This window comes from Xyrauchen texanus, chromosome 39 (assembly GCF_025860055.1).
Source record: "Xyrauchen texanus isolate HMW12.3.18 chromosome 39, RBS_HiC_50CHRs, whole genome shotgun sequence".
Classification (NCBI taxonomy): Eukaryota; Metazoa; Chordata; class Actinopteri; order Cypriniformes; family Catostomidae; genus Xyrauchen; species Xyrauchen texanus.
The window spans coordinates 22,799,902-22,823,838 of NC_068314.1; the positions used below are offsets into that span (position 1 = coordinate 22,799,902).

Sequence of the window (23,937 nt, forward strand, 5' to 3'; positions counted from 1 at the left end):
GCTCCAGGGGCCAATAGGGCGTCTATGTATTTATTATGTCTATGGAGGCATCTGTCAAAGTATACGCGTTTTGTAATGTTATAAATATTGTTCCGGATCAACATCTGCATCTAGGCTGTAGACGGTTTACAAGCGGTACTACCCACAACAGCTAGAGATCGTAAATTCAAGGTAACTGTCAACTAGTGTGTTACGACAGAAAGATGCCTTACAAGGGAATGGGGAGAGCCGTAAACTGACACCTGAGACTGTCGCAATATTGTCCGCATCGTCTCTTATAAAACAGCAATTTTATCGTATTAAGTTTCCATACATATTCATTCCAAAAGGATTGTTTAGTGTGAAACATGTTGAGGATTAGCGGGAAGGCTGTCAATTCAGAAAGTACGAGCTGTTTTCTCACAACAGCAGTTTATTCAGCACACTGAAGCATATCCTCCATAGACATCCATTAAAAACTGGCCTCTTTTCTCTCCGCCAGTTTATCACCCATAGAATGTCTATGGGATCGCCGTATTATGCATGCGTGGTAACCTTAGAAGGGATCTGTCAGGTACCTCACTGGATCTTGAGTCACGCCCACTTTACTCCAACCTTCAACTCTCATCCAGTAACCTACCAGTTCCCTGCACGGCTCATAAATAAACATACATTTTAATACAACATTGAGTGAGTGGTAGATTGTGCTGAGGTTCAGTTGGGGAATATTGACGGAAAATCCGCGAACCCCAACAAATCTTCTAAAAAGGACTGTTTTGCCTCCAATTCATCGGGGTGACTATGGCTCGCGCCGGGACTCTCCGCGCGTCCCTGTTGGTCATTTTACAGCAGATGATCCTGATCAGCTCTGCTCAGGTAGAATACAAAGAATGTGCTTGTTTTGCAGCAGAGATGGGCTGTTTGTTTTAGGTGATGTTTTGAGGTATTTTATGATTCTTAAAATGACTTCATTATAAAAGTTAATAGAGAGGGTCAATATATAGACAAAAAAGAAAAGAAAAAATAATGTGGTTTGTGATGTGGTATTAAAGCAGTGAGTAACATTTTCAAAAATGCACTATTTCTGAACAGTCAACTAGTGTGTTACGACAGAAAGATGCCTTACAAGTGAATGGGGAGAGCCGTAAACTGACACCTGAGACTGTCGCAATATTGTCCGTATAGTCTCTTATAAAACAAAAATTTTATCGTAGTAAATTTCCATACATATTTATTCCAAAAGGATTGTTTAGTGTGAAACATGTTGAGGATTAGCGGGAAGGCGTGAGTTTCTTTTAGTAAGTGATGCTTTACTGGTATCTGCATTGTTCTTCCTATGGAAGGTATTTGCATTAAATTGGTCCAGGTGTGCACAGCTGTTATCACTTTCCCAGGATCAGAAGAGAGGCAGTGTGATATCTCTTACCAGAGCATCAGGCTCCCCTACAATTACTTCTTTGTTCTGAGGACCATGCAGATGAAACTATTTAGATTTCAGGGTACATTTGGATCAAAAGTATATTTTAATGTTTTTATTTTTTATGTGTGTGTTTTTTAGAGGGTTGGACCAAGAGGGCTGCCAGGACCTCCAGGGGTCCCTGGGTTTTCTGGCGTTGACGGCATTGATGTAAGCCCTATTCCTGTAATTTTAATAAATGCTATACACAACCATCAGTATAAATCTGTGTCCTCATATTATACATAAGGGATGAATGTTCCCTTGAATAACACCTTAACATTGTAGTTTTTCAATGAGTATTTTCTATAATTGTAGGGTGATAGGGGACCTGGTCCTGGCCTGGATGGGCCCCCAGTATGTATTCTCTTTTTCAAGAAAGAATTAAGCCAAAACTCAAATTCTGCGTTCCAGTACACAGCTGTAGTGATTATGCTGTAATGATGTGCTTCATTGGCAGGGCCTTAATGGAGAAAATGGCAGGAACGGATTAAATGGCCTTCCAGGAAAACCAGGAGCGGACGTGAGTCTTGATCTTTAGTTTTGTAAAGGCCTGGAAAGCAAGATAAAATCATCTTTTCTTTTCAATGTAACATCACATATGCAGCATCAGAGACTGCAATTGTAGTTTGCATTGGAGAGGTCTGAGTGAAAAAAAAAAAGCTCTTGGATGGAAAAACTTCACTGAAAGAGAGGAGAGGAAACAGAGAGAGCCGCATATAGGCTTCCTGATGGAGACAGAGGTCTTTTTGTGTAAGTAGCAGCCACCAGGAGCTAAACTCTGTGCTGCTGCTGATGGGCCTGTGCACTAAACTGAGGTACACCCGCTCCTTTGTGGCTCCTGTGCGCTCTCCAATTTAGCTGGTGTTGACTGTTACAGTTGACATTGTAACTTATTATTTTTACATTAAGTCTAATGCAATATAAAAAGCCTTTTAATTCCACAAAATTAAAAGTAGATAAATAGATAGTAGACAGAAGAAACAGAAGCAACTGAGACAGTGTACAGTGTTGTTCTCCAAGTCGCTTGGAACAATCTATATGCCAACAACCAAGAAAAACTGTGTCCAGATGTACCTAGGAGAATTGGTGCTGGTTTGAATGCAAAGGTTGTCACACCTAATATTGATTTAGCTTTTTTATGTTTACTGGAATTTGTATGACATTAATTGATAAAATTAAAGCTATTTATGGCATTATTTTTGAAGACATAAATTTTTTTTTTGCACAGTACTGTATATTACATGTAAAGATAAGTGTGTTTGTAAATTAAAACTTGAATTACAAAGATCAACAGCATTGTGATAGTGGCTCTTGTTTTTGACAGGTGTTTCCTTTTCCCTGAAATTTTTTAAAAGTTGGTGTCTGCAGTGGTCTACCGTACATATACTGTATTAGATTAAATGTGGGCAGGGTTTATTAATCTATTCTATAGTGTTTGACGCTGACTACCACCCCTGGAGTTGCGAGTTCGAATCCAGGGCATGCTGAGTGACTTCAGCCAGGTCTCCCAAGCAACCAAATTGGCCTGGTTGCTAGGGAGGGTAGAGTCACATGGGGTAACCTCCTTGTGGTCGCAATTAAGTGTTTCTCGCTCTCAATGGGGCACGTGATAAGTTTTATCTAATTTTTGGTAAGAAATATAGCATGAGCCTCCTTATGTTGTGAGACTTCGAGGTGTAATGCACAGGAGCCACTAGATCAGATGCGTGGACTTAGAGTCTCAGAAGTGGAGGCCACTGAGAGTTGTCCTCTGCCACCCGGATTGAGGTGTGTAACCGTGCCACAACGAGGACCTATTTGGGCTTTCCAACATTGAAAGAAAAAAAGGAGGGGGCACACAAGATTTTTTATATATTTTCTGTTAATTTAATTGAACAATATGCATATTATTTTCCTGTGCAACTGTATCAACATAACGTTTAGCAACAGAAATCAGAGTTGACTTCTGAACTTCTGCAACTGTATTGCATTAGCTCGAGAAAGCTGTGGTCGAGTCAGTGTATAATATAACTGATATTTTATCTACATTGAGTGAAGCTCATGTTCATCAATGGCTGTGTCTTTCTAAGGGTTTGACTGGGCCACGTGGTGAACCTGGCCCTGCTGGCCCACCTGGACAGAAAGTACGTTTTCACTTCATAATATTAATTCTACAAGTTATAAAGTTTGAATTTGAAATGAGTCGGCCTCTTTTGAATGGCTACATTTTATGATTTACGTTTCACTTTGATAAGTAAACATTGAAGTTTAATTGAAAAGATACTAATTATGATCCGGTGTTTATTGTTTATTAGGGTGAACCTGGTAAGCCCGGGTCAAGGGGAGCCACTGTAAGTACATTTACATTTACATATTTACATTTATTCGTTTAGCAAACACTTTTTTACAAAGCTACTACAAATGAGGAATATAATAGAAGCGATTCTACCTAAGGAAACAGTAATAAAAGAGGTGCTGTAAAACAAAGTTGCAGTTTGCTTAGAGAAGCACAAGCAGAGAGGAAGGTGAGAGACAGTGATAAAAGAATAAATAGAGATTTTTTTGTTTAAAAAAATATGAAATGTCAGTTAAAATATTTAAAAAAAATTCACACAAATGTGGCTGAATCTAACGTGCTATGTCATATACGGTATATCTTGTAATTAAATGTTAGTGTGTTACCACTGGTTTCAAATCAACAGATCTTAATAGAAATATTTTCACTCATGTACACGAGTAGGTCATTAGGTCAAGTTCAGGCCTTTGACCTTCTAGCTCATACATTGATGTTCCAAAGCAAGGCTGTGTTGGACAATGATTTCACGAACATTTTATTCAGTTATTAGTGAAAAATGTTGTACAGATCATATGTATCTATAATAATACAGATTTGTTTGAATGTTTTTCTTTGCTGATTTCATGTCATTGCACATCTGTTACTCTGTTCGTAGGGTGTTGGAGAGGATGGTGAAGCTGTGAGTGCCTAATTTTTTATGTATTTATTGGTTTGAATGCCATTTTTTAAATGGGGGGTGTTGATACTTTAAGGGCTTTTTCTTTGTTTACCTTGAAGGGTGCTGATGGGGAAGATGGATTACCTGGAGAGCTGGGCAAAGTTGGACCTCCAGTATGTAGTTTTATTCCTTTCTTCACCTTTAACAATCAGACTTGGGGGAAAAGATCACTGTTGTTGCACTAATACTATTTTTAGTTTTAATGTCTCTGGTTCTGCTATAAAGGGAAGTCGGGGATTGAGAGGTCCTGTTGGTGCTCAAGGATTACCAGGTCCCAGAGTTAGTATTAACTGTTAGATCTTTATGATCATTTTATACTGGAATTATAAAATGGCTCTAAACATTATTGTTAAACGAATATTTCGTATTTGTCCATAGGGCCCTCCTGGATTGTGGGATGGTAAGGAGCTGGTAAGAATTCAAGTCTCAATTCTGGTTATATTTTCACTAAATCTGTTCATAATTTGTTCGTGTTTGCACTTCAGTTAATATAGACTCAACAATTCCCCATAAAAAAACCTATGGGGAAGTTGACTTGCAGCCTTGCGGGGTGACTTTATGCATCTTATACTTCTACAATCATTAGACATATTTGTACTTCAAACATTAATTTGTCACACCATAATTGAATTATTGAAGGCAAAAATGTGATTCAAATCAGTGATCTATCATGACACCTCAAATATACAATACACTTTCCCTTTTACAATCATATACATTTGAACCTTAAACTGCCTGTATGGCAACAATCTCCATTTAAGATGGGTTAATTTAGCTTTTTGGTTACTTCATTCCTTCCACATTTCCAAAACTGACATTGGAATTCTTGCTTTTGATTGGGAATGCTGGGCTGCTGTAGTCTGTATTTTAAAAGTGACTTGCATATTTATGTATCAAGGTTTTTAATTTAATGTATGTTTCTCAGTGTCCAAATGCTTGTACCGCTGGTTTGACTGGTTACACTGGTCTTCCAGGCATGAAGGTGAGATTTAAATGATGTAAATTCATCTTTATTTTACTTTATTTATTGTCATTCATACTAATTAATTAAGTTATTTTGTTTGTTTTTCTTTTTCTTTTAGGGCCACAAAGGTGTCAAAGGTGAATCAGGTGAACCAGGAAGGCAAGGGCATAAGGTGACAGTTGCATAAGTCAAGTTTAGTGTGATCCTTTTGTTCTTCTCTTAGACAATGAGGATGAAAGATGCAGGTGTAAAAAGTGTATATGCAAAAAATGTAGAAATGACCGTTTATCTTGGTGGCTCATACATTTGAATAATAAGATACTTTTGGTAATATAGTGTAGGTGGACACCCCTTCTAATTAATTAATTTGGTTACTCCATTAAATCCAGTAAAGAAAAATCTTAATGTTACTTTATGTAATGGATTGGGTTTTGTGTCTGAATGAGAGCAAATCCCTGCAGCCATATTACTACATACAGTATAGTGGAAAGCCTTCCCAAAAGATTGGAAGCTGTTATTACAGCAAAGGGAGAAATTGATGCCTAAGGGTTTGAAATCAAATTTTCATCAAGCACATGTGGTGTCCACAAACGTTTGGCCATATAGTGTACTTTGATTATTCAAGGTTCCCATGGTCATGGATACCTGGAAATATCAGTTAATTTTAAAATTGTGATTTCCATGTCTGGAAAAGTCATGGAGCTGAATAAAACATTTAAATGTCATGGAAATTAATGAAAATTTTGAAATTCATGGAAATTCACCATAGTAATTGTATTTTTCCCTCACAATGCTCTGCGCTAAAAGAGTTAGTTAAAATAGAACAAACATTTGGATATAGCCATAAGTGCAAGATGAGTCAGCAATATTTTGTTCAGTTTTACTGGAAGAAAAAGATCGTACATTTCAAATGTGTATACCTGCTAAAGTTAGTTTGTCAACTTTTAGGAGTACGCTAGCATAAAATGTAGATGCTTCAAAGGTTAAAGAAATGCACTAAAATCCACAACTCATTCATGGGGTCTTTATTCTTTGAACAATCAGCATGTTAACTGTCATGTTATGGGATTTGAATTGATATTTTTTTTTATTGATCACTGGCACACAGGTAAATTAAGTGCTAAGATCATGACTGGGTGTGTAATTGTGTTGCTATTTTCTTACAGGGTGAAGAAGGAGACCAGGGAGCACCTGGAGAGCAAGGAGCACAAGGACCACCTGTAAAAACAAACATTATTTATAAATAATGTGTCAAATGTTGTCTAATATATTGTATATTAGTGCTGAAATAGATTCCTTTTTTATGCAACGTAAATCAGACAATTTTCCTGATGATTATTTATATATATATCAAAATTTCTGCAGCGCCACATAGTGCAGTTCAAAATTTTCCATTAAATTCAACTCCAATCTTTAGCAATTTAAATAGATTATTTACTCTAGCCATCACTAGATGATATTTCGTGTATATGGATTTTTCAAAATTTTTGTGGTTTGACAGCTTGAATGAAACCTATTCAAGGCTGCATACAGAGAAATTGCATAATAAACAGAATACATTTCGCCATTTCGAATCATTCAGTTTGCTTAGTTTCACTATTTTCATACACTAACCTTCAAACTCATCAACGTCACTTGGTTCATTTTTGAAGAGGTAAAAACCTGCCACCTGCAGTGCATTGACAAGTCCTTCAGAAATTGTTATATCACCCCCTTGTGGTCTCCCAAAGCAATTATGGCAGACTACATTAAATGGAAGGCTTACTGACAGTGAATTGGAAAGCACACAAATTAGGCTTCTAATTTGAATGCTAGCTAATGATAAAATATGATGGCTCGTAAGCGCATCAAGAAAATAATGTGCTGATCGATGTATTGATGTGTTGTGTCAGTTTTTACTATTGTGTATATACAACATAATTTATATAATTTTCCACCCATGTGTTCCTATTAAGTCACTCTAGATCTCGTTGTGTGTTTGTTTTGTAATTGTAGGGTTCGCAGGGTCTAAGAGGAATCACAGGGATGATGGGCCCTAAAGGGGACAGGGTAAGGGTCAAAAGATCTTCATATGTGAACAAAAACTGACAAGGATTTTTCATGAAATTACTAAAAGTGATTTTTCTCCATTAGGGACCACGTGGGAATGTTGGCGATTTGGGTCCTCAGGGTATACAGGGTGCCTTTGTAAGTGTTAAAAATTTGTCTTACATAATGTTAGACTAGTCAAAAAGTTACTACAAAGTTTCGAATTTGACCCCAGTAGTTTCTGTATATCATTGCCACTAGCTGGACCTGAAACAATACTTGCATGTTGCATTCTCTACATTGATTTACTAACATTTTATTACATATTAGCCTAAGTTCAAACTTTTTTGTGAAGATCACATTTTGTTTTTTTAAAGATTAATAATCTCAAGTGCACAATTATGAATAATTAACTTGGAACCCTGTTTGCATTTAACTTTTTTCTTAAAAAACTTGTTCACCCAAAAATGAAAATTCTCTCATTATTTACTTACCCCATGGCATCCCAGATGTGTATTACTTTCTTTCATCTGCTGAACTCATTAAGACTTTTAGAAGAATTTCTCTACTCTTTTGGTCCATACAATGTAGTGAAAAGTAAAAGGGTGTCAAAATTTTGAAGCTCCAAAAATCACATAAGGCAGCATAAAAGTAATCCATACGACTCCTGTGGTTAAATCAATGACTCCAGAAGCGATTTGATAGGTGTGGGTGAGAAACAAATAAATATTTAAGTCCTTTTTATTATAAATTCTACACCTGATCACACTTCCTGTAGACACAAACACAAAAATGACTGTCAGGGTGCTTTAAGAGTAGAGCTTTTGGTACAGACATTTGTTTTCCCACTTGACAACAAAGTTTAATTTGCTTGGTCAAATAAACATATGTTCGGAGGGTCGCATGGCTCCATGCAAGGGTTGGACGTGTGAAAGGCGGGCTCTGCATACTTTGCTAGTTTTGAACTCTTAAACCATATATATGTCATAAACCAGTGAGATTCCATACACCCTGATCCATAACTGTTCTATGAAGACAATATGTCAAAGAATTCAAAATCCTCGGGCTCTGAAGACACTTACGTGCTCAAGATGATACCCCAGACAGGGCCATAGACCAGGGACTCTGTTTGGATGATGTGGCAGGAGAGATTCAGCGTCAACTGTTCAGCATGTCAGCAATGCTGTCGAAGGTCGTAGCTGACTTGGAGGATCTTACTGTAATATGTCGATCGATCACTGCCATGGAGACTAAATTCTCTGAGGTGGTTACATGAGTGTCAGATGTTGAGAAACGGATCGATAATCTGGAGTCATCCGAGAGGGAATTAGCTGCTAATCCGCTAGCAACCAAGACAGACTTCGAACGTGTTTTGGAAAAGTTGGAAGACCTTGAGAATCATAGCTGGTGAAAACAACGTCCGAATTGTTGGAATTCCTGAGAACGAAGAAGGCCCGTATATGATGAAATTCCTAGACGAGCTCTTCCCGAGTTCTTCCAGAGAATTGACCCGATTGAAATACAGATATAATACTATTTTGTCACAGAAGGTGGAGTTTTGGATATTCCGTCATACTTTGAGTTGGGGGTCAAAGCAGGGAAGCTTTTGGCTTGAGTCTTTTTCTACCATTCCTCAGTAAAATCTGCTGGTGGTGAAATATTTACCTCAGCCATTGATATTGGAGAGGTAATTAAGGCCTTGACTACAGGCAAGGCTCCGGGGTCAGATGGTTTTACAGCTGAATTTTTTAGATCTTATGCTACAGAACTGTCTCCACTTTTGTTAGAATTTATACAGAATTATTAAAGAATGGAAAGCTCCCGTTAACCGTGACACAAGCCTGGATCAATCTGATTCTTAAAAAGGACAAAGATCCAAGTGAGTGTAAGAGTTATTGTCCAGTTTCCCTGATCCAGCTAGATGTAAAAATATTGTCAAAAATTCTGGCTAACCGATTAAGTAAAGTTATGACATCTCTTATACATACAGATCAGGTGGGGTTTATTCTGGGCTGTAACTCTTCTGATAATATTAGGCGTTTCATTAATGTCATGTGGGCAGTGACGAATGATCAGACTCCAGTCGCGGCCATCTAACTTGACGCCGAAAAAGTGTTTGATATGGTAGAATGGGATTATCTTTTTAAGATTTTGGAAATATATGGGTTCGGGAATCATTTTATTGGATGGATTAACTTACTTTATGTACACCCGGTAGCAGCAGTACAAAAAAATTGATTCATTTCAGATTCTTTTTTGTTTTGTCTTGCCCTGGAACCATTAGCAGCCGCGATAAGAAAGGAGGATGATTTTCCAGGTGTGGCGCATAAACGTCTGCTTTTCACAGATTATATTTTATTATTTGTCTCTGACGCTTCTAGATCTATGCTTTTCCTTTTCTAAGTTCTCAGGATACAGAGTTAATTGGACTATATCCAAAGCTTTGGCTCTGACAGTGTACTACTGCCTTTTAGCCGGGTGCTTTTCAGTGGCCCAAACAGGGCATAAAGTATTTGGATATTTTATTCCCAGCTAATTTGTGTGATTTTAGTTAGTTAATTTTGTCCCTTTCATAAAAAGGTTTTCAAGCGATGTGGGCAGGTGGGCTTAATTACATTTATCGATGATTGGGAAGGTTAATGTTATTAAAATAAATTGTATTCCAAAATTCAATTACCTGCTACAGTCGCTTCCAATAGATGTCCCCCTCTCTTATTTCAAGCAATTTGATAGCATAGCGAAGTCCTTCATTTGGAATGGGAAACATCCCAGATTTCATTTCAGTTAGCTGCAAAGGCCGATTGAAAAAGGTGGGCTAGGTCTACACAAGATTTAGTTTTATTATTAAGTGTTCGGTCTCAGACATTTGGCTCATTGGTCACTTCCACCTGAGAGAGCCCCTCCCTGGTATTGTATTGAACAGGAAATCCTTTTCCTTATTTCGCCATTTTAAAGCCTTTCTATCAAACTAATTGCAGAAGTTAAATTACACCCTGTTATCTCACATTTACACTCGGTATGGACCAAAGTGTCCAGAGTGTTTTATTCTGACATTTATTAAAATGTTGCATCAAGTATATGGCTGAACCCCAAATTATGTATTAATAAGTACCCTTTCTGCTGGTAAGAGTGGATTGTGGGCAAGGTTATTACACTTGGTGATCTATATGAGACTGGAGTGTTGGGATCCTTTGAAAATCTGGTTCAAAAATCTGTGATTCCCTGATCTCAGTTCTTTAGATATTTACAGCTGTGCCACCTGCTCTGTACTATTTTTGGGAGTAGCATAAATTCTCCCTACTCAATCTCCACTGTAACTTTCACATTCTTCTTCTTGTGTTTTTGGTGATTTCACATTCTTCATGCATATTGCCCCCTATTAGGCAGGGAGTAGAGTTTCTAGCAAAAAATTACTTTAAATATTGATTTGTTCTTACCCACACTTATTATATCACTTCTGAAGATATGGATTAAAACACTGGAGTCGTATGCATTACTTTTATGTTGCCTTTATGTCTTTGTTGGAGCATCAAACTTTTGGCTCCCATTCACTTGAATTGTATGGATCTACAGAGCTGAAATATTCTTCTAAAAATCTTTGTTTGTGTTCTGCAGAAGAAAGAAAGTAATACACATCTGGGATGGAATGAGTGTGAGTAAATGATGAGAGAATTTTTATTTTTGGGTGAACTATCCCTTCAAGTTTCTAAAAGCTGTATTGTCCTTCAAAATGTGTAGGCAATCCGTTGCATGATCACCTACTAAAATGTTCCTGTATCATATTTTGATCTGTTCTTGTTTCCATACTCTAATTTGGAGCTGCACCTGTCTACAACTGTTCATTCTTAGTTGATATTTTACACATATGAGAAATTACTTGTTTTACTTATTTGGAGCTCTGTTGTAACTGAACACTATTTATCGTGTACTTTTATTTCTAAGGTATTTTGGTATGTTCTTTCTTTAATATTGCTTTTACAGGCCTTGTGTTTCACTGATTGATAATTGCTTATGAAGCTGTTGCTTGATTAGTAGCTGTTAATGAACATATTTGAGATTGTTTATTGGAATAAAACCTAATGATTTACATTTAATTTAATTTGTTAAGGGTGATCATGGTCAAAGAGGTAAAGTAGGTGAGGCCGGACCAAAAGGAGCTCAGGTGAGTAAAGAACAAAACAATTAATATGTAAATTACATAAATAATAAAAAAGCAATTTGTATTCAATATATTTACATCAGCAGCATAATGTTTTAAAAAATATATTTTTGAACTTCCTTATGCTAAGAAGTTCTAATTCATTTTAGATTTACTATAACAACACCATTCAATGTTGGTTGTTCCTCTCTTCAGGGACCTCAGGGGATACAGGGACTTTTGGGTTTACATGGACCGAAAGGAGAGACTGTAAGTTAGCTATATTTGAAGTTTTATACATTATACACACTGTTTTGTTAAACTTAAAAGTCTTATTTTACCATTTTTGTGGTGTAGGGTTTGCCTGGTGTGGATGGTCGTGATGGTATTCCAGGACTTCCTGGAGTAAAGGTAATGACATTATAGTTCATCCATCATACAGTCAAAAATGTAAATACTTGATGTGCAGTACTGTGTCTCTATTTTTAGTGGAGTGATTTTTATCAGCATGTGTCTATTGCTGTTTAGGGTCTTCCCGGAAAGGTTGGCTCACCTGGTGAGGCTGGACTTCAGGGATTCTCAGTGCGTATTACATTTGACCCTGTTGTAAATACAGATAGTATACGGTGGTACCTGCTTGTGAGATAATAAGAAATAACATGCATTTTTAGTTTTGTATACTGTATAGTCAGCAAATACTGGAAGATTTTTCTCTTCCAGGGTTTACCAGGTATTCCAGGAGCAAAGGGCCACATGGGTGAAAAAGTAGGTAATTCAAGTGCAAATTATATAGGGTGTCAAGATTTTGCTGCTACTACTTGATTGGTTTCTCCAAGCAAGATAACTAATAAATGAATGTGTTGGCTATTATCGGACATATTAGTTCATTATTAATAGCATTCTTATGGAAGCAGATGTGAGTTTATCTAATGAAGGTTAACCTGTCTTACCTCTACTTTAGGGAAATTTTGGTGATCCTGGCGTGGCAGGCCTGATTGGAAATAATGGAAAAACAGTGAGTCCGTTTTGCCAGTGTTTACCACAACAAATAGGCCCTTGTGGATGGGTTGTAAATTCTAGGATAACTGTATAAGTTGAAATTCTGATTGATTGATTGATTGATTGATTGATTGATTGATTGATTTTTCTGTGGTTTTGATTTCAGGGTGAACGTGGTGAGCAGGGAGAGGTTGGACCAGTTGGACCAAGAGGTGGGCCAGTGAGTATATTTTTTTACACATCACATAGTGTCATACAAATAAATGTGTCACTCCTATAATGTTTTCCTTCTTTAATTTTCTTTCTCTCATTTTCTCCAGGGAGAAAGAGGAGAAAGAGGCCATGATGGGCCTGTAGGCTTGCCAGGTGCAAGAGTGAGTTGTCAAGGGCCATAATCCCTGAAAACGTTAATTATATCACTATTACAGTGGAAAGATATTCCAACGTATGATAAATGCATATAATAAAAAAACGCTATAGGACATTTTCAGGAAATCATCAGGACACAATATCACTAGAAGGTAATGAAGCTTAATGGGCACAAACACTGAGGGTGGGAATTCAGTATAAAAATAATGCACACTAAAAGTGCTGTTTATTTGCTGTTTTAGCAGCACAAATGTGCCCACAAAATCTGCGCTGAACACAATTTGCATGCCACAATACCGATCTTGTGAGGCGGTTCTGAGTGCTATTTAGCAGAGGATACAGCAGACCACCACAATCTGGCACACTCTGCCGAGACTCTACAACATCACTCCACTACTATGATCCAGACACCTGAGTCAACTCATTAACATGCTGAAAGTGTGCTTGACTCAAGGCACATCAGGATATAAGCCAGGTTTTAACAGTCCTTTTTGATAATTTGCTGCTCTTTATCATTATTTGCTAAATCATTACTGCCAAGTTTGAGAGAAAATGTCCACAAACATCTGAATTTTAAATACAATAGTATTTAATAGTTAATAGGTAATAGGTAATAGTTAATTGCGCCTGGAAAATAGTGTGAATAATAGAGTTTTGTGAATAAAGCACAATCTATATTGAGCTGAATTTACATAGAAACAAGGTGTGTTTTAGCCTCATGAAATGTATGTGAGCATTGAAATTGTTGTGCAAAACTGACATTATGTGCTTCATTACACAATTGGCTGCAGTTTTAAAGTGAAATGTCCAGCGGGGGGCGCCAAAATCGAGCGAAATTAGGTTGTAATTAGATGAGGTTTTTAGGGTGAAGTTTAGATGGAGGTTTTAATAAGTGAAATGTACCTCCTTAACCTAAAACTTTACCCTAAACCTAACCAATAGTTTCAAAAAAGATAAATGAGAGTTTAGTCAAGTCAAGTGTTTTTTTTATTGTCGTTCAACCATATACAGTTAGTACAGTACACAGTGAAACGAGACAACGTTCCTCCAGGACCATGGTGCAACGTAAAACAACATAATACAAACACAGAACCACATGAGGCTACACAGACTAAATAACATTTCTACATAAAGTGCATGTGCTAACGTGTGCAAAAAAGTATGGGACAGAACAATACATTTCTAAAAGGAACAGGACAATAGGCACAGTAAGAGACAGTGCAGCGTCCACCAGTACACAGTACATCGTTTTTAACAAAACTAACACCCTTAACCAACACCTAACCCTAACTGATAGTGTTTTTAAAATGCAAAATGGAGGGGGGAAAAAAGCACATTAAATGAAGCATCCACACAAGGGCGTAGATTTGGCTCCACGTCATTTTGTGTCACTTCTATGCCACTTCCGTGCATCTTTGGCTGGATTTGAACCACCGCTGTCAAGCTCAAAGTTCAACGCTCTATGAGGTGAGCTACCAAGTAAGCTAATGACATAGGAATAAGTGTGTATATGTAGGTGGGTCTGTAATACAAGTGTTCATGTTAGTTCACAATGCATTAAGTTTAAAACATGTATTAAATTTAAAACATGTATTAGTTTATGTTGAAATTAACATGAATTAAGGTTAAAACATTCTTAATAAGTATTGGTCATTGTTAGTTCATGTTAACTAATATTAACAAATGGAACCTCATTGTATAGTGTTACCGACTTCATTTATATATGTCTGTGAGGGAACTGTATGAGGGCCAGAGAGATAAATGAGTAAAAAGACATGTATATAAAAAGCTAACTAAAACCAAAAGTATTTTTTCACAAGTAAACATGCAAAGATAATTTGAAAGGTAAACATATCTTAATATCAGGGGTACGTTAAGTAAATAATTGGGTCAGCTGACATAATTGTTTGGTTACCTCGTGCCTCGAGCCACAAAAAGATGTCAGACACAACTGCGATATACATATATAGATGAGTGTAGATGGAAGATAGAATGAAGAAGACAGAGAAGACAAAACATCTGGGAACAACAAATGAGATGAGCAAGAATGGATTCCAACAGAATTCCCAAGGATAACATTATATACTTTAAGCTCTACAGTATATAAGCTTTTATACATTTGAATAATTTACCCATAAAAAGAGGAACTGTACTGGGACATCAACCATGACTGTGTACCTCTGAACCTGTGACGCTGTCTAGATGTTCCACAACAAATTCAACATGTTACTCTTGGTCTTAGTTCTCAGATTCATGTCCTGTACGCTCGCTCCTATGCTGCAACACAATCTCCTTAGAGAGCTCTGGTTTGCTTTAGCAGAGTAATTGGCTGGTAGGGGCATGAATGGCCTGTTGTTATTGAGGCCTAGTGCTTGGGGATATTTTCTTTGGTAAGAGGATATTCAGAGCAGGAAAAAGGGGCTGAACGAGCACTCTGTTTGACTGAAATTCCTTTAAACTGCCAGCATCAGGCTTAATCAGAATCCACATCCATCCACACACCTTCAGACATGCCCCGCAAATACTCAGCTCACTGAGCTAATGGCTGTACTTTTTGTGGTTTTTAAGGAAGCTTTAAGCTCAGGCCATGTAGTGTTGGTGGATTTTTATATATTCATTTGTGTGTGTGTGTTCTACAGGGTGCTAAAGGAGATTCAGGCCTCCCTGGTCTTCCAGGGCCAGCTGGCCTACCTGGGCAGAAAGGAGACCGGGTAGGATTTTGAAAATTGAGACCATTTGTTTCAGTTTTTTCTAGAATTAATTCTGATTAATTAGTAATTCAGAATATGAAAGAACCTATAATGTTTGTTTTTAACGTCAATGCATTTTTATCAAAGAAATATACAGGCTGTGTTCGGAATAGCAGTGTCCACATTTTCTTTATTCACAGAATACCCAGGCGACCTATTGCACATTTGCTCAAAGAGCACACTGCACATAATACTGTATCTCACAATGCAATGCACACAACTTGACCTTCCTTTTCCGGCAATATTAATCGGATGTAACCATTTTTTACATTTATTTACATATTAAATGTTTTGTTAAGACAGTTTTAAACAACTGGATTATAAATGCCTCAAAACCATAATTATTTTCAAGATGATAACTGTATGGCACTTACCAAACTAAACATGCCAACATGCAATATACTGTTTGCAATGTTTATGAATACATTTTCCATACTGTTTTACATATTATAGCAGGCAGTATACAGTATATACTGTTCAGTATGCAGTTAGCAGTATGCCAGAATTCTATTCCAAGCTTAGCCATTTACAAAGAGATAAGCCAAAATTGAAAGAACAGGTTTTGTTTTTTTTGGTTTTGTTAGCTATTTTTAAGATATTAATCATATTTATCTGAATACGTTTTAATTGTGACATAGCTTTATTATTAAAAAAATTATAATGGATGTTATAATAGACCCTTTTCACACTTCTGGCTTTTGCAATGTGGAAATAAAGGATTGCAGGGATAACCTCGATAGCAGTGAATGGGACACTTGATAGATTTGCTTATCCATATGCTCTATCATCAAAAGAAAAATGCCACTATTGAGCACTCTTTCTTTTTTGCTAGACCGGTTGCCCACTGAAGCTAAGCAGGGTTGAGCCTGGTCAGTACCTTGTTGGTAGACCTCCTGGGGAAAACTGAGGTTACTGGTGGAAGAGGTGTTAGTGAGGCCAGCAGGAGATGCTCACCCTTTTGTCTGTGTGGGCCCTAATGCCCCAGTATAGTGACAGGGACACTATACTGTAAAAAGGCAACGTCTTTCAGATGAGATGTTAAACCAAGGTCCTGACTCTCTCATTAAAATCCCTGGACATTTCTCGTAAAGAGAAAGGGGTGTAAACCTGATGTCCTTGCCAAATTCCCCCATTGGTCCTTATTGATCATGGTATCCTAATAATTACCATATATGAATTGGCTCTGTCACTCCACTCTCTCCTCTTCACCAATAGCTGGTGTGTGGTGAACAATCTGGCACACTATGGCTGCCATCCAGGTAGATTCTACACACTGGTGGTGGTTGAAGAGAGTCCCCCATTTACCATGTACTGTAAAGTGCTTTGAGTGTAGTATCAGAAAAGCACTATATAAGTGTAACGTTCACTATTTCATTTCCACAACTTTTAAAATAAAGAAAAAATAGAGAACGGTGGATAACGACAGTCAGAGGAGAAAAGATGGCAAATTATCTGTCACTCTTAGCAGCTGTATTAGAAGTCTTATCACAGCTGTGGTAACATATCTATTTCAGGGTAATATAATACAAATAACAATGTTATAAATTTGAACAAAATTATATATTAAAAAAATTGCAAATATAAAGCAAAATGTTTGCTTTATTTACAGCACTAATTAAGGTGGATCACAGGATCACTAATCACAGGACTGTGAAAAGGGTCCATTAATAATATATGCTGTGGCACAAACAGTTTACTGTGCAAACCTAACAAGATTATTATAAGAAATTATTCTTATCTTCATTTTTATTGTATTTTAGGGCATGGTTGGTCTCACTGGCCCAAAAGGCGAGCAAGTAAGTCAGCATAAATTGTCTCTTAATATACGTAAAGGAGATTCGTTTTATATTCGTTAATACAATGTATTAGAAATGTTTTCTCACACCAATTACACACAAAATGTATCTAATGCTTGTTTGTTTAGGGACCACCTGGTGAAGAAGGAACACCAGGGGAGAAAGGAGATGTAGTAAGTAAAACCAGCACAAAGGTTTTCATTATGTTCAGAGGGTTTATTTTACTCGCAGCAACAATATTTCTGCTCAAGTTCAAAATCAATATTGGAGTGTATTGGTTTAGACACAGGTCATGTCCACCTTGCTGGTCTAAAATTCCATGTCCACTTATTTTCTCAGGGTGATGAGGGAGAGCCAGGAGAGAAAGGATCGGTGAGTTTGACTTGATAAGTATTGTTATTTTGGGGGTCCCTTAAACCGCCTCTTCCTTTGTGTAAGGACATTCATTGGTATGCCTACACAAAATCTCTTCCCACAGAAAGTTCCAAAGATTTCTGCTGGATACAAGCATTGATTAAATTGTTTATTGAATGACTTAGCAGTGAGCTGAGCAGTGAAAATTTTGAAGAAAATGCACAGATTCCATGTGGATCCTTATGAGATGTGTATGACTTTCTTCTGCAGAACACAAATTAAGATTTTTTTTTTTTTTTTAGAAGAATATCTCTGTGCAGTTGGTCCTCACAATGCAAGTGAATGGTGACCAGAACTTTGAAGGTCCAAAAATCACATAAAGCCAGCATTAATGTAATCCATAAAAATCATTGCAGTGGTTAATTCTACATCTTCTGAAGGTGTGGCTGAGAAATATTTAAGTTCTTTTTCTATGTAAATCTCCACTTTCACTTCCACTTTCTTCTTCATTTGATTTTTGGCAATATACGTTCTTCATGCATATCACCACCATCTGGTCAGGGCTGGTCAAAGGTGGAAATTTATAGTAAAAAAGGACTAAAATAATTTTCTGTTTCTCAACCATACCAATCATATTTCTTCAGAAGATATAGATTACACCACTGGAGTCTTATGGAATACTTTTATGCTGCCTTTATGTGATTTTTGAAGATTCAAAGTTCTAGCCACCTTTCACTTGCATTGTATGGACCTACAGAGCTGAGATATTCTAAAAATCTTCTGTAGAGGAAAGTAAGTCATACACATCTGGGATGGCATGAGGGTGAGTAATCATCTTTAATCATCTTTTGTTGTGTTCAGACAGGAAAACCAGGGGACACAGGACATAAAGGACCAGAGGGAGGGCGTGGCCAGCCTGGACCAGAGGGCCTTCCTGGAGAGCCTGGACCAAGAGGCATGCAAGGAGACAGAGGAGTACCCGGACTATCCGGGTCACAGGGACGATCAGTATGCCTGTTTTAATTATTTCAATCTGTGCCACCTTAATTATCACAGATAATTTATCATACCCTGCATTACAATTGGATTTCACCGTGATGTTATTACTTCTGCTGTGATTCAGGTACTTACAGTACTAAACTCATTAATAGTTTTGCAGGCCATCAAGAATTGTACTGCATTCTGATGGCGTCTTAGATTTATAATGGGTTTTTTTCCACCATAATATTGTTTTCTTTTTTTACAACTAACCAACAATGAACTAAATAAACCTACAGGAGTATTATTGATAGAGTTCAAAGTCTTAATATTGTCCACCTGACTTTCCTCCAGGGCCAAGCACCAACAAACCAGCACATTAAGCAGGTCTGCTTGATGGTCATGCATGGTCAGTATTCCACATTGTTGCAAAGTATTGACTTATTTTTCTTGTTTTAACTCTTTTTAAATTTTTCTAATGTTTTTGATGCACACATCTCACTTATCCTTTCTTTTCTTTTTTTCACAGAACAGCTCGCCCAGCTGGCAGCTAGTATGACAAGGCCTGAGTCAGGCATCGCTGGGCTACCAGGTCCTCCTGGTCCCTCTGGTCCTCCAGGGCCTGCTGGAGACAATGGCTTGCCTGGACATCCTGGTGGCAGAGGACTGCCAGGTCTCAAAGGGCCACCTGGGCTACTAGGGAGAAAAGGGCCCAAAGGTATGGAGAGAATGTACTTCAAAGGATAGTTCAACCAAAAATAAAGATTCACTCATCATTTACTCACCCTCATGCCATCCCAGATGTGTATGACTTTCTTTCTTCTGCATATTACAAATTAATGTCTCCGCTCTGCAAGTCTACAGCATCCAAAACTTTGAAGCTCAAAAATAATATATAAAAGCAGCATAAAAATAATCCATATGACTCCAGTGGTTAAATCCATGTCTTCTGAAGCATTATGAAAGGTGTGGGTGAGAAACAGATCAATATTTAAATCCCTTTTTTCTACAAATCTTTACTTTCAAACAGTCCTCCTATGTGCTCTCTTCTTTCCTAAGACAACTTCTTATTTTGTTTTTGGTGATTCACATTCTTTGTGCATATCGCCATCTACTGGGGAGGGAAGGGATTTTACAGTAAAAAGGACTTAAATATTGAAAGTCATACACATCTGGCATGGTATGAGAGTGAGTAAAAGATGAGAGAATTAGGAAGGAAAATAATGAATGGAACTAATAAATGCCAGCAAGTGGGCATGTGTTTTTGTCTATGATGATGGTGCAAAGCCAGTCCATCTGTGGCTGCTTGGTTATATTTCTTTTTTCTAACAAATGCTTATAGTAATTTACTTGTAAAATACCATGTACACATTTTCTTGTAAAATGTTTTATAAAACATAAATACAATGCAACATTGTAAAACACTGTTAATGCTGTGAATCTGCACATAGGTCCATATATTAATTTGAGGGGTTCCAAGTGGACTTGTTTCAGAAAATGTAAATTGAACAACCTCTTTAAATGATCAGACGTGAAGGGGGCTGCAAGATGACATTAAATTATTACATAATTTTTATTAATAAATCTAACAAATTAAAGGCCTTTCTGAAGCAAGGTGGCCTTCAAATATCATCTTGGTCAATGGGGGGCCTTGGAGTAAAAAAAGATTGAGATCACACAATCCTTTAAAAAGGCACTTTTATAATGCATTTTTTTCCTGCATGATTTAGGTGACCAAGGTGACAGGGGAGATAGAGGACCCACTCTGCAGGGACCTAAAGGTATTCCTGGACCACCAGGGCTCCCAGGTTTGTATGAATGACTTCCATATTTTACATCTCATATCCTTTGTATCATTCAACTCTGCTTGTTTATAAAACTAATTGAAGTGGAGTTAAACATGCACTAAAGTAATTTTTTTGATGTCGAGGTATGGCTTACACTGACACCCAGTGTCCTGGATGCTACATTGTTCAAACACAGTAGTTTTCAGTTACCAATGCCATTGTTGAAATTCACTTTGGACAGTAAGCCAGGATTAATGTAATCCATGAGTGAAAGTGTCCAATAACAGGGCAGTAACTGACATTAAGCCATTAGTATTCAGCAGGTCATGTGATGCTAACATGGCTCCATGTAGAATACAAGCTTTTATAAGGTTACTGATATGACTGAACTCTTCATCTCACATGAGTGGTTATGATTTTAAATGTTTCAAATTATTATTTATTTCTTTAAAAGTAAAACTTTTTAAATGAGGAAATAAATGACTAAGTGCACCTTTAAATGAGCTTGGCAAATCTTGATACATCATCCCTCTAACTGGTTGTCTGTTCCTCCACCTGTTTTCAGGTGAGCCAGGTAGGCCAGCATATGGCAGTGATGGACGTGACGGCCGGAGAGGACCTCCAGGTGTTCCTGGAATGCCAGGAGTACCTGGGCCACCTGGTCCTTCTGGCCTTAACGGATACTGCGAGCCATCTCAGTGCATCCTTCAAGTAGTTCCAGTTCCAGACTCCAAGGAGTCAACCATGAAAGGACCGGATGGTCTATGAGTGGATAACCTTCAGTGAGCTGCACATCAGAGTCCAGCGACTCATGACAGGGAAACTTGAGAGACTAATGAAGTGACTCCCTCTACGAGGAGATTTCTATGTTGGTTGTATATGCAAGTGTTTTAAATACTTAAGCACTAGTGTGAAGTGAAGAAAAGCCAAGCTGGATCAGTTTGTATTACAGTTCCCAATGGCTCAGTCCGCTTTTACAAAAATATTTCTTTTTGTTTTTGACAATTATGGAGTTTGAATATTTCCATAAAGAATGAAAATAAATCTAAATTGTCCCAGCAATAATGCAATCATAGTTTGCAAAAAACCACGTGCTCAGGTTTGGTATGATTTCAATGTACTTTCTGTTATTAAGGTACTGGATGGCAAGGCGAGTATGACTTGAGCATACTTTTTAAACTTTGTAAATTTGTCAATAATGATTTCAGTTCTGGGTTGTTTTAATCAGAGACATCATACAAATGTCAGTTTCATTTCAGTTTTCTATGTTCTTATTTATTATAGAAGGGTTTGATGACATCTGCAGTTGTGAAAATGGTGAGAAAATAAAATAATTTTGATAAAGCGCTGCATCTTTTTAATTTAAAAGGTAAAATCATGCTCTAGAGACGGTGAATTTCCTTCAGTGTATCTTTTGTTTATTTTACTCTTAAATTGACAAAAATGTTGCAACTTATCTCACCATAGTAAAACATTTCCATTTATATAAATAGGTAATTTAACAATACACATTTTCAAATACCGTACATAAATCAAGTATAGAAATATTAAGTTACGCACATCAAACTAAAAAGCCTAAAAATGCCATCGACATTGAGGTCCAGTTTTAAGCCAAAACACAATCAGACTATTGACATGGCAGTAATAGGTCAACAAAGTTAGGATAAACAACAAAAACTAGCACTCCAAACTTCATTATATTTATATAAAGACATTTTAATTTCCTCTATTTTTTTCCTCTATTCCTGTTTGGGGTTTTTTTCCCTGCAAAAGACATGGACTGTGTTTACATGCACACCAATACGCTGATAACTACAAAAAATCATCTTAAGAAAAAAACAGACATCAATTTACACGAGATCTGAAAACATTGACTTAAAGGTGCGCTCAGTAATTTTTTTTTTCTCTATTAAAGTTTTACTTCTAAAGAATTGATTTGTAATTTTGAAACATGTATAAAATCATGACCACTCACGTGAGATGAGCACTCTAGTCATATCAGTAACCTTATAAAAGCTGTTTTATTCTACATGGGGCAGGGGCGCCCTCATGGGTGCTGCCATTTTAGAATCACATGACCAGCTGAATGCTACACGCTTAATATCAGTAACCAACTTATTAGACACGTACACTCTTGGATTAAATTAATCATGGCTGACTGAATTTCTACAATGGCATCTGTAACTGAAAACTATCGATTTTGAATGATGCTGCATCCACACCACTAGATGTCACTGTAAGTCCAAGATGACATGAGCAAAAAGTTACTGAATGCACCTTTAAGGTGCGAAACAATCTACTCAAAATGTGACCACAGACGCTTCTAGCTACTTAAGCTTGAATTCGTGTACACGTGACACTCTCAACATTGCCGGTATAGCGGTAACAGTGGGAACTGTCCGCCTCCACGGTCAGTTTTCTCTTTTAAGCCAACTGCTGCTATGGCAGAGCAACGGTTTAAAAAGCTGAATATAGCTGAACAAGTGATTAAAAGTCCATATATTTATAGCAACGTACCTGAATAACAACACATCTAGTTTAATGGCACAGACTTTTGAAGGCAACTCCATCAACCCCTTATGTACTGATGTTTTACCGCCATAGTAACTCAAGAACGTATGTTCAATCGGACCGTACATTGGTAACACATTGGCCAAGCGCTCTGCTTTTGATGTCAAAAAGTAAACATGGATAAGCAAGCAAGAACCCTGGTAAATGTGTTTCCATGCAGAGCAAAATTGGTGTAAACCACTGATATTGTAAACGCATAGATGTTTGTTCATTGACACGATTTTGCATTGCATATGAACCCATTTACTGGCACTCTTAGCAGCTTATCCAATGTGCGCATTCCTGTTTACATTGATGTAAAAGCAGTGAATAATCAGATTATTTCAAATCTTATGTAAACACAGGTTTCTAACATTGTGGGTTTCTTGAATAAGCTGAATTTTGATAGTTATCAGTGTTTAGCTATGCATGAACCCATGCTCATTGAGAAACCTCTCCAATGCCATTGACAACCTCCCCACTTGACGCCATCTTTCTGCTGTAATAAGGCATTTCTTTTCGATTTTTTTGGAGGCAGGTATTTATTACAGATAGACAAATTCATCAATAACAAAAAAATCATAAATGTATATATAGATTATTTTTTGTTAAACCATGTAGACAAAAGCGTACTATGTGTTTGGCAATGGTGGAATTCACCATGTTCACCAACCATTAAAAACTTCATTGCAAACACCTAGCTCATGATTAACAGCCCTTTAAAAACAAGCAAATAAGCACTAACTTGCTCACAGACTTTCTCCACAGGAACAATGCAAAACAGAAAAAAAAA

General features: G+C 37.2%; 1 protein-coding gene across 1 annotated transcript; it reads left to right on the forward strand.

The window, feature by feature from the left end:
• Positions 1–606: 606 nt before the first annotated feature.
• Positions 607–23,937, forward strand: LOC127632488 (collagen alpha-1(IX) chain-like). The gene is made up of 32 exons (XM_052111081.1): positions 607–855; positions 1,538–1,606; positions 1,754–1,792; positions 1,896–1,958; positions 3,508–3,561; positions 3,733–3,768; positions 4,369–4,392; positions 4,491–4,544; positions 4,657–4,710; positions 4,810–4,842; positions 5,357–5,413; positions 5,514–5,567; positions 6,562–6,615; positions 7,391–7,444; positions 7,529–7,582; positions 11,532–11,585; positions 11,778–11,831; positions 11,919–11,972; positions 12,090–12,143; positions 12,282–12,326; positions 12,523–12,576; positions 12,727–12,780; positions 12,881–12,934; positions 15,569–15,640; positions 17,440–17,475; positions 17,604–17,648; positions 17,815–17,847; positions 18,691–18,837; positions 19,162–19,216; positions 19,337–19,525; positions 20,538–20,615; positions 21,160–23,937. The coding sequence occupies exons 1-32, from the start codon at positions 781–783 to the stop codon at positions 21,360–21,362; spliced, it is 2,055 nt and encodes a 684-aa protein (XP_051967041.1). The 5' UTR covers positions 607–780; the 3' UTR covers positions 21,363–23,937.

Bases quoted from the DNA above. Each gene is read 5' to 3' on its own strand.
- LOC127632488 (XM_052111081.1), top strand. From the start codon at position 781: ATGGCTCGCGCCGGGACTCTCCGCGCGTCCCTGTTGGTCATTTTACAG. The intron at 4,393-4,490 runs GTGAGTGCCTAA...TTTACCTTGAAG, and splicing joins TTGGAGAGGATGGTGAAGCT to GGTGCTGATGGGGAAGATGG. The intron at 11,586-11,777 runs GTGAGTAAAGAA...TCCTCTCTTCAG, and splicing joins CCGGACCAAAAGGAGCTCAG to GGACCTCAGGGGATACAGGG.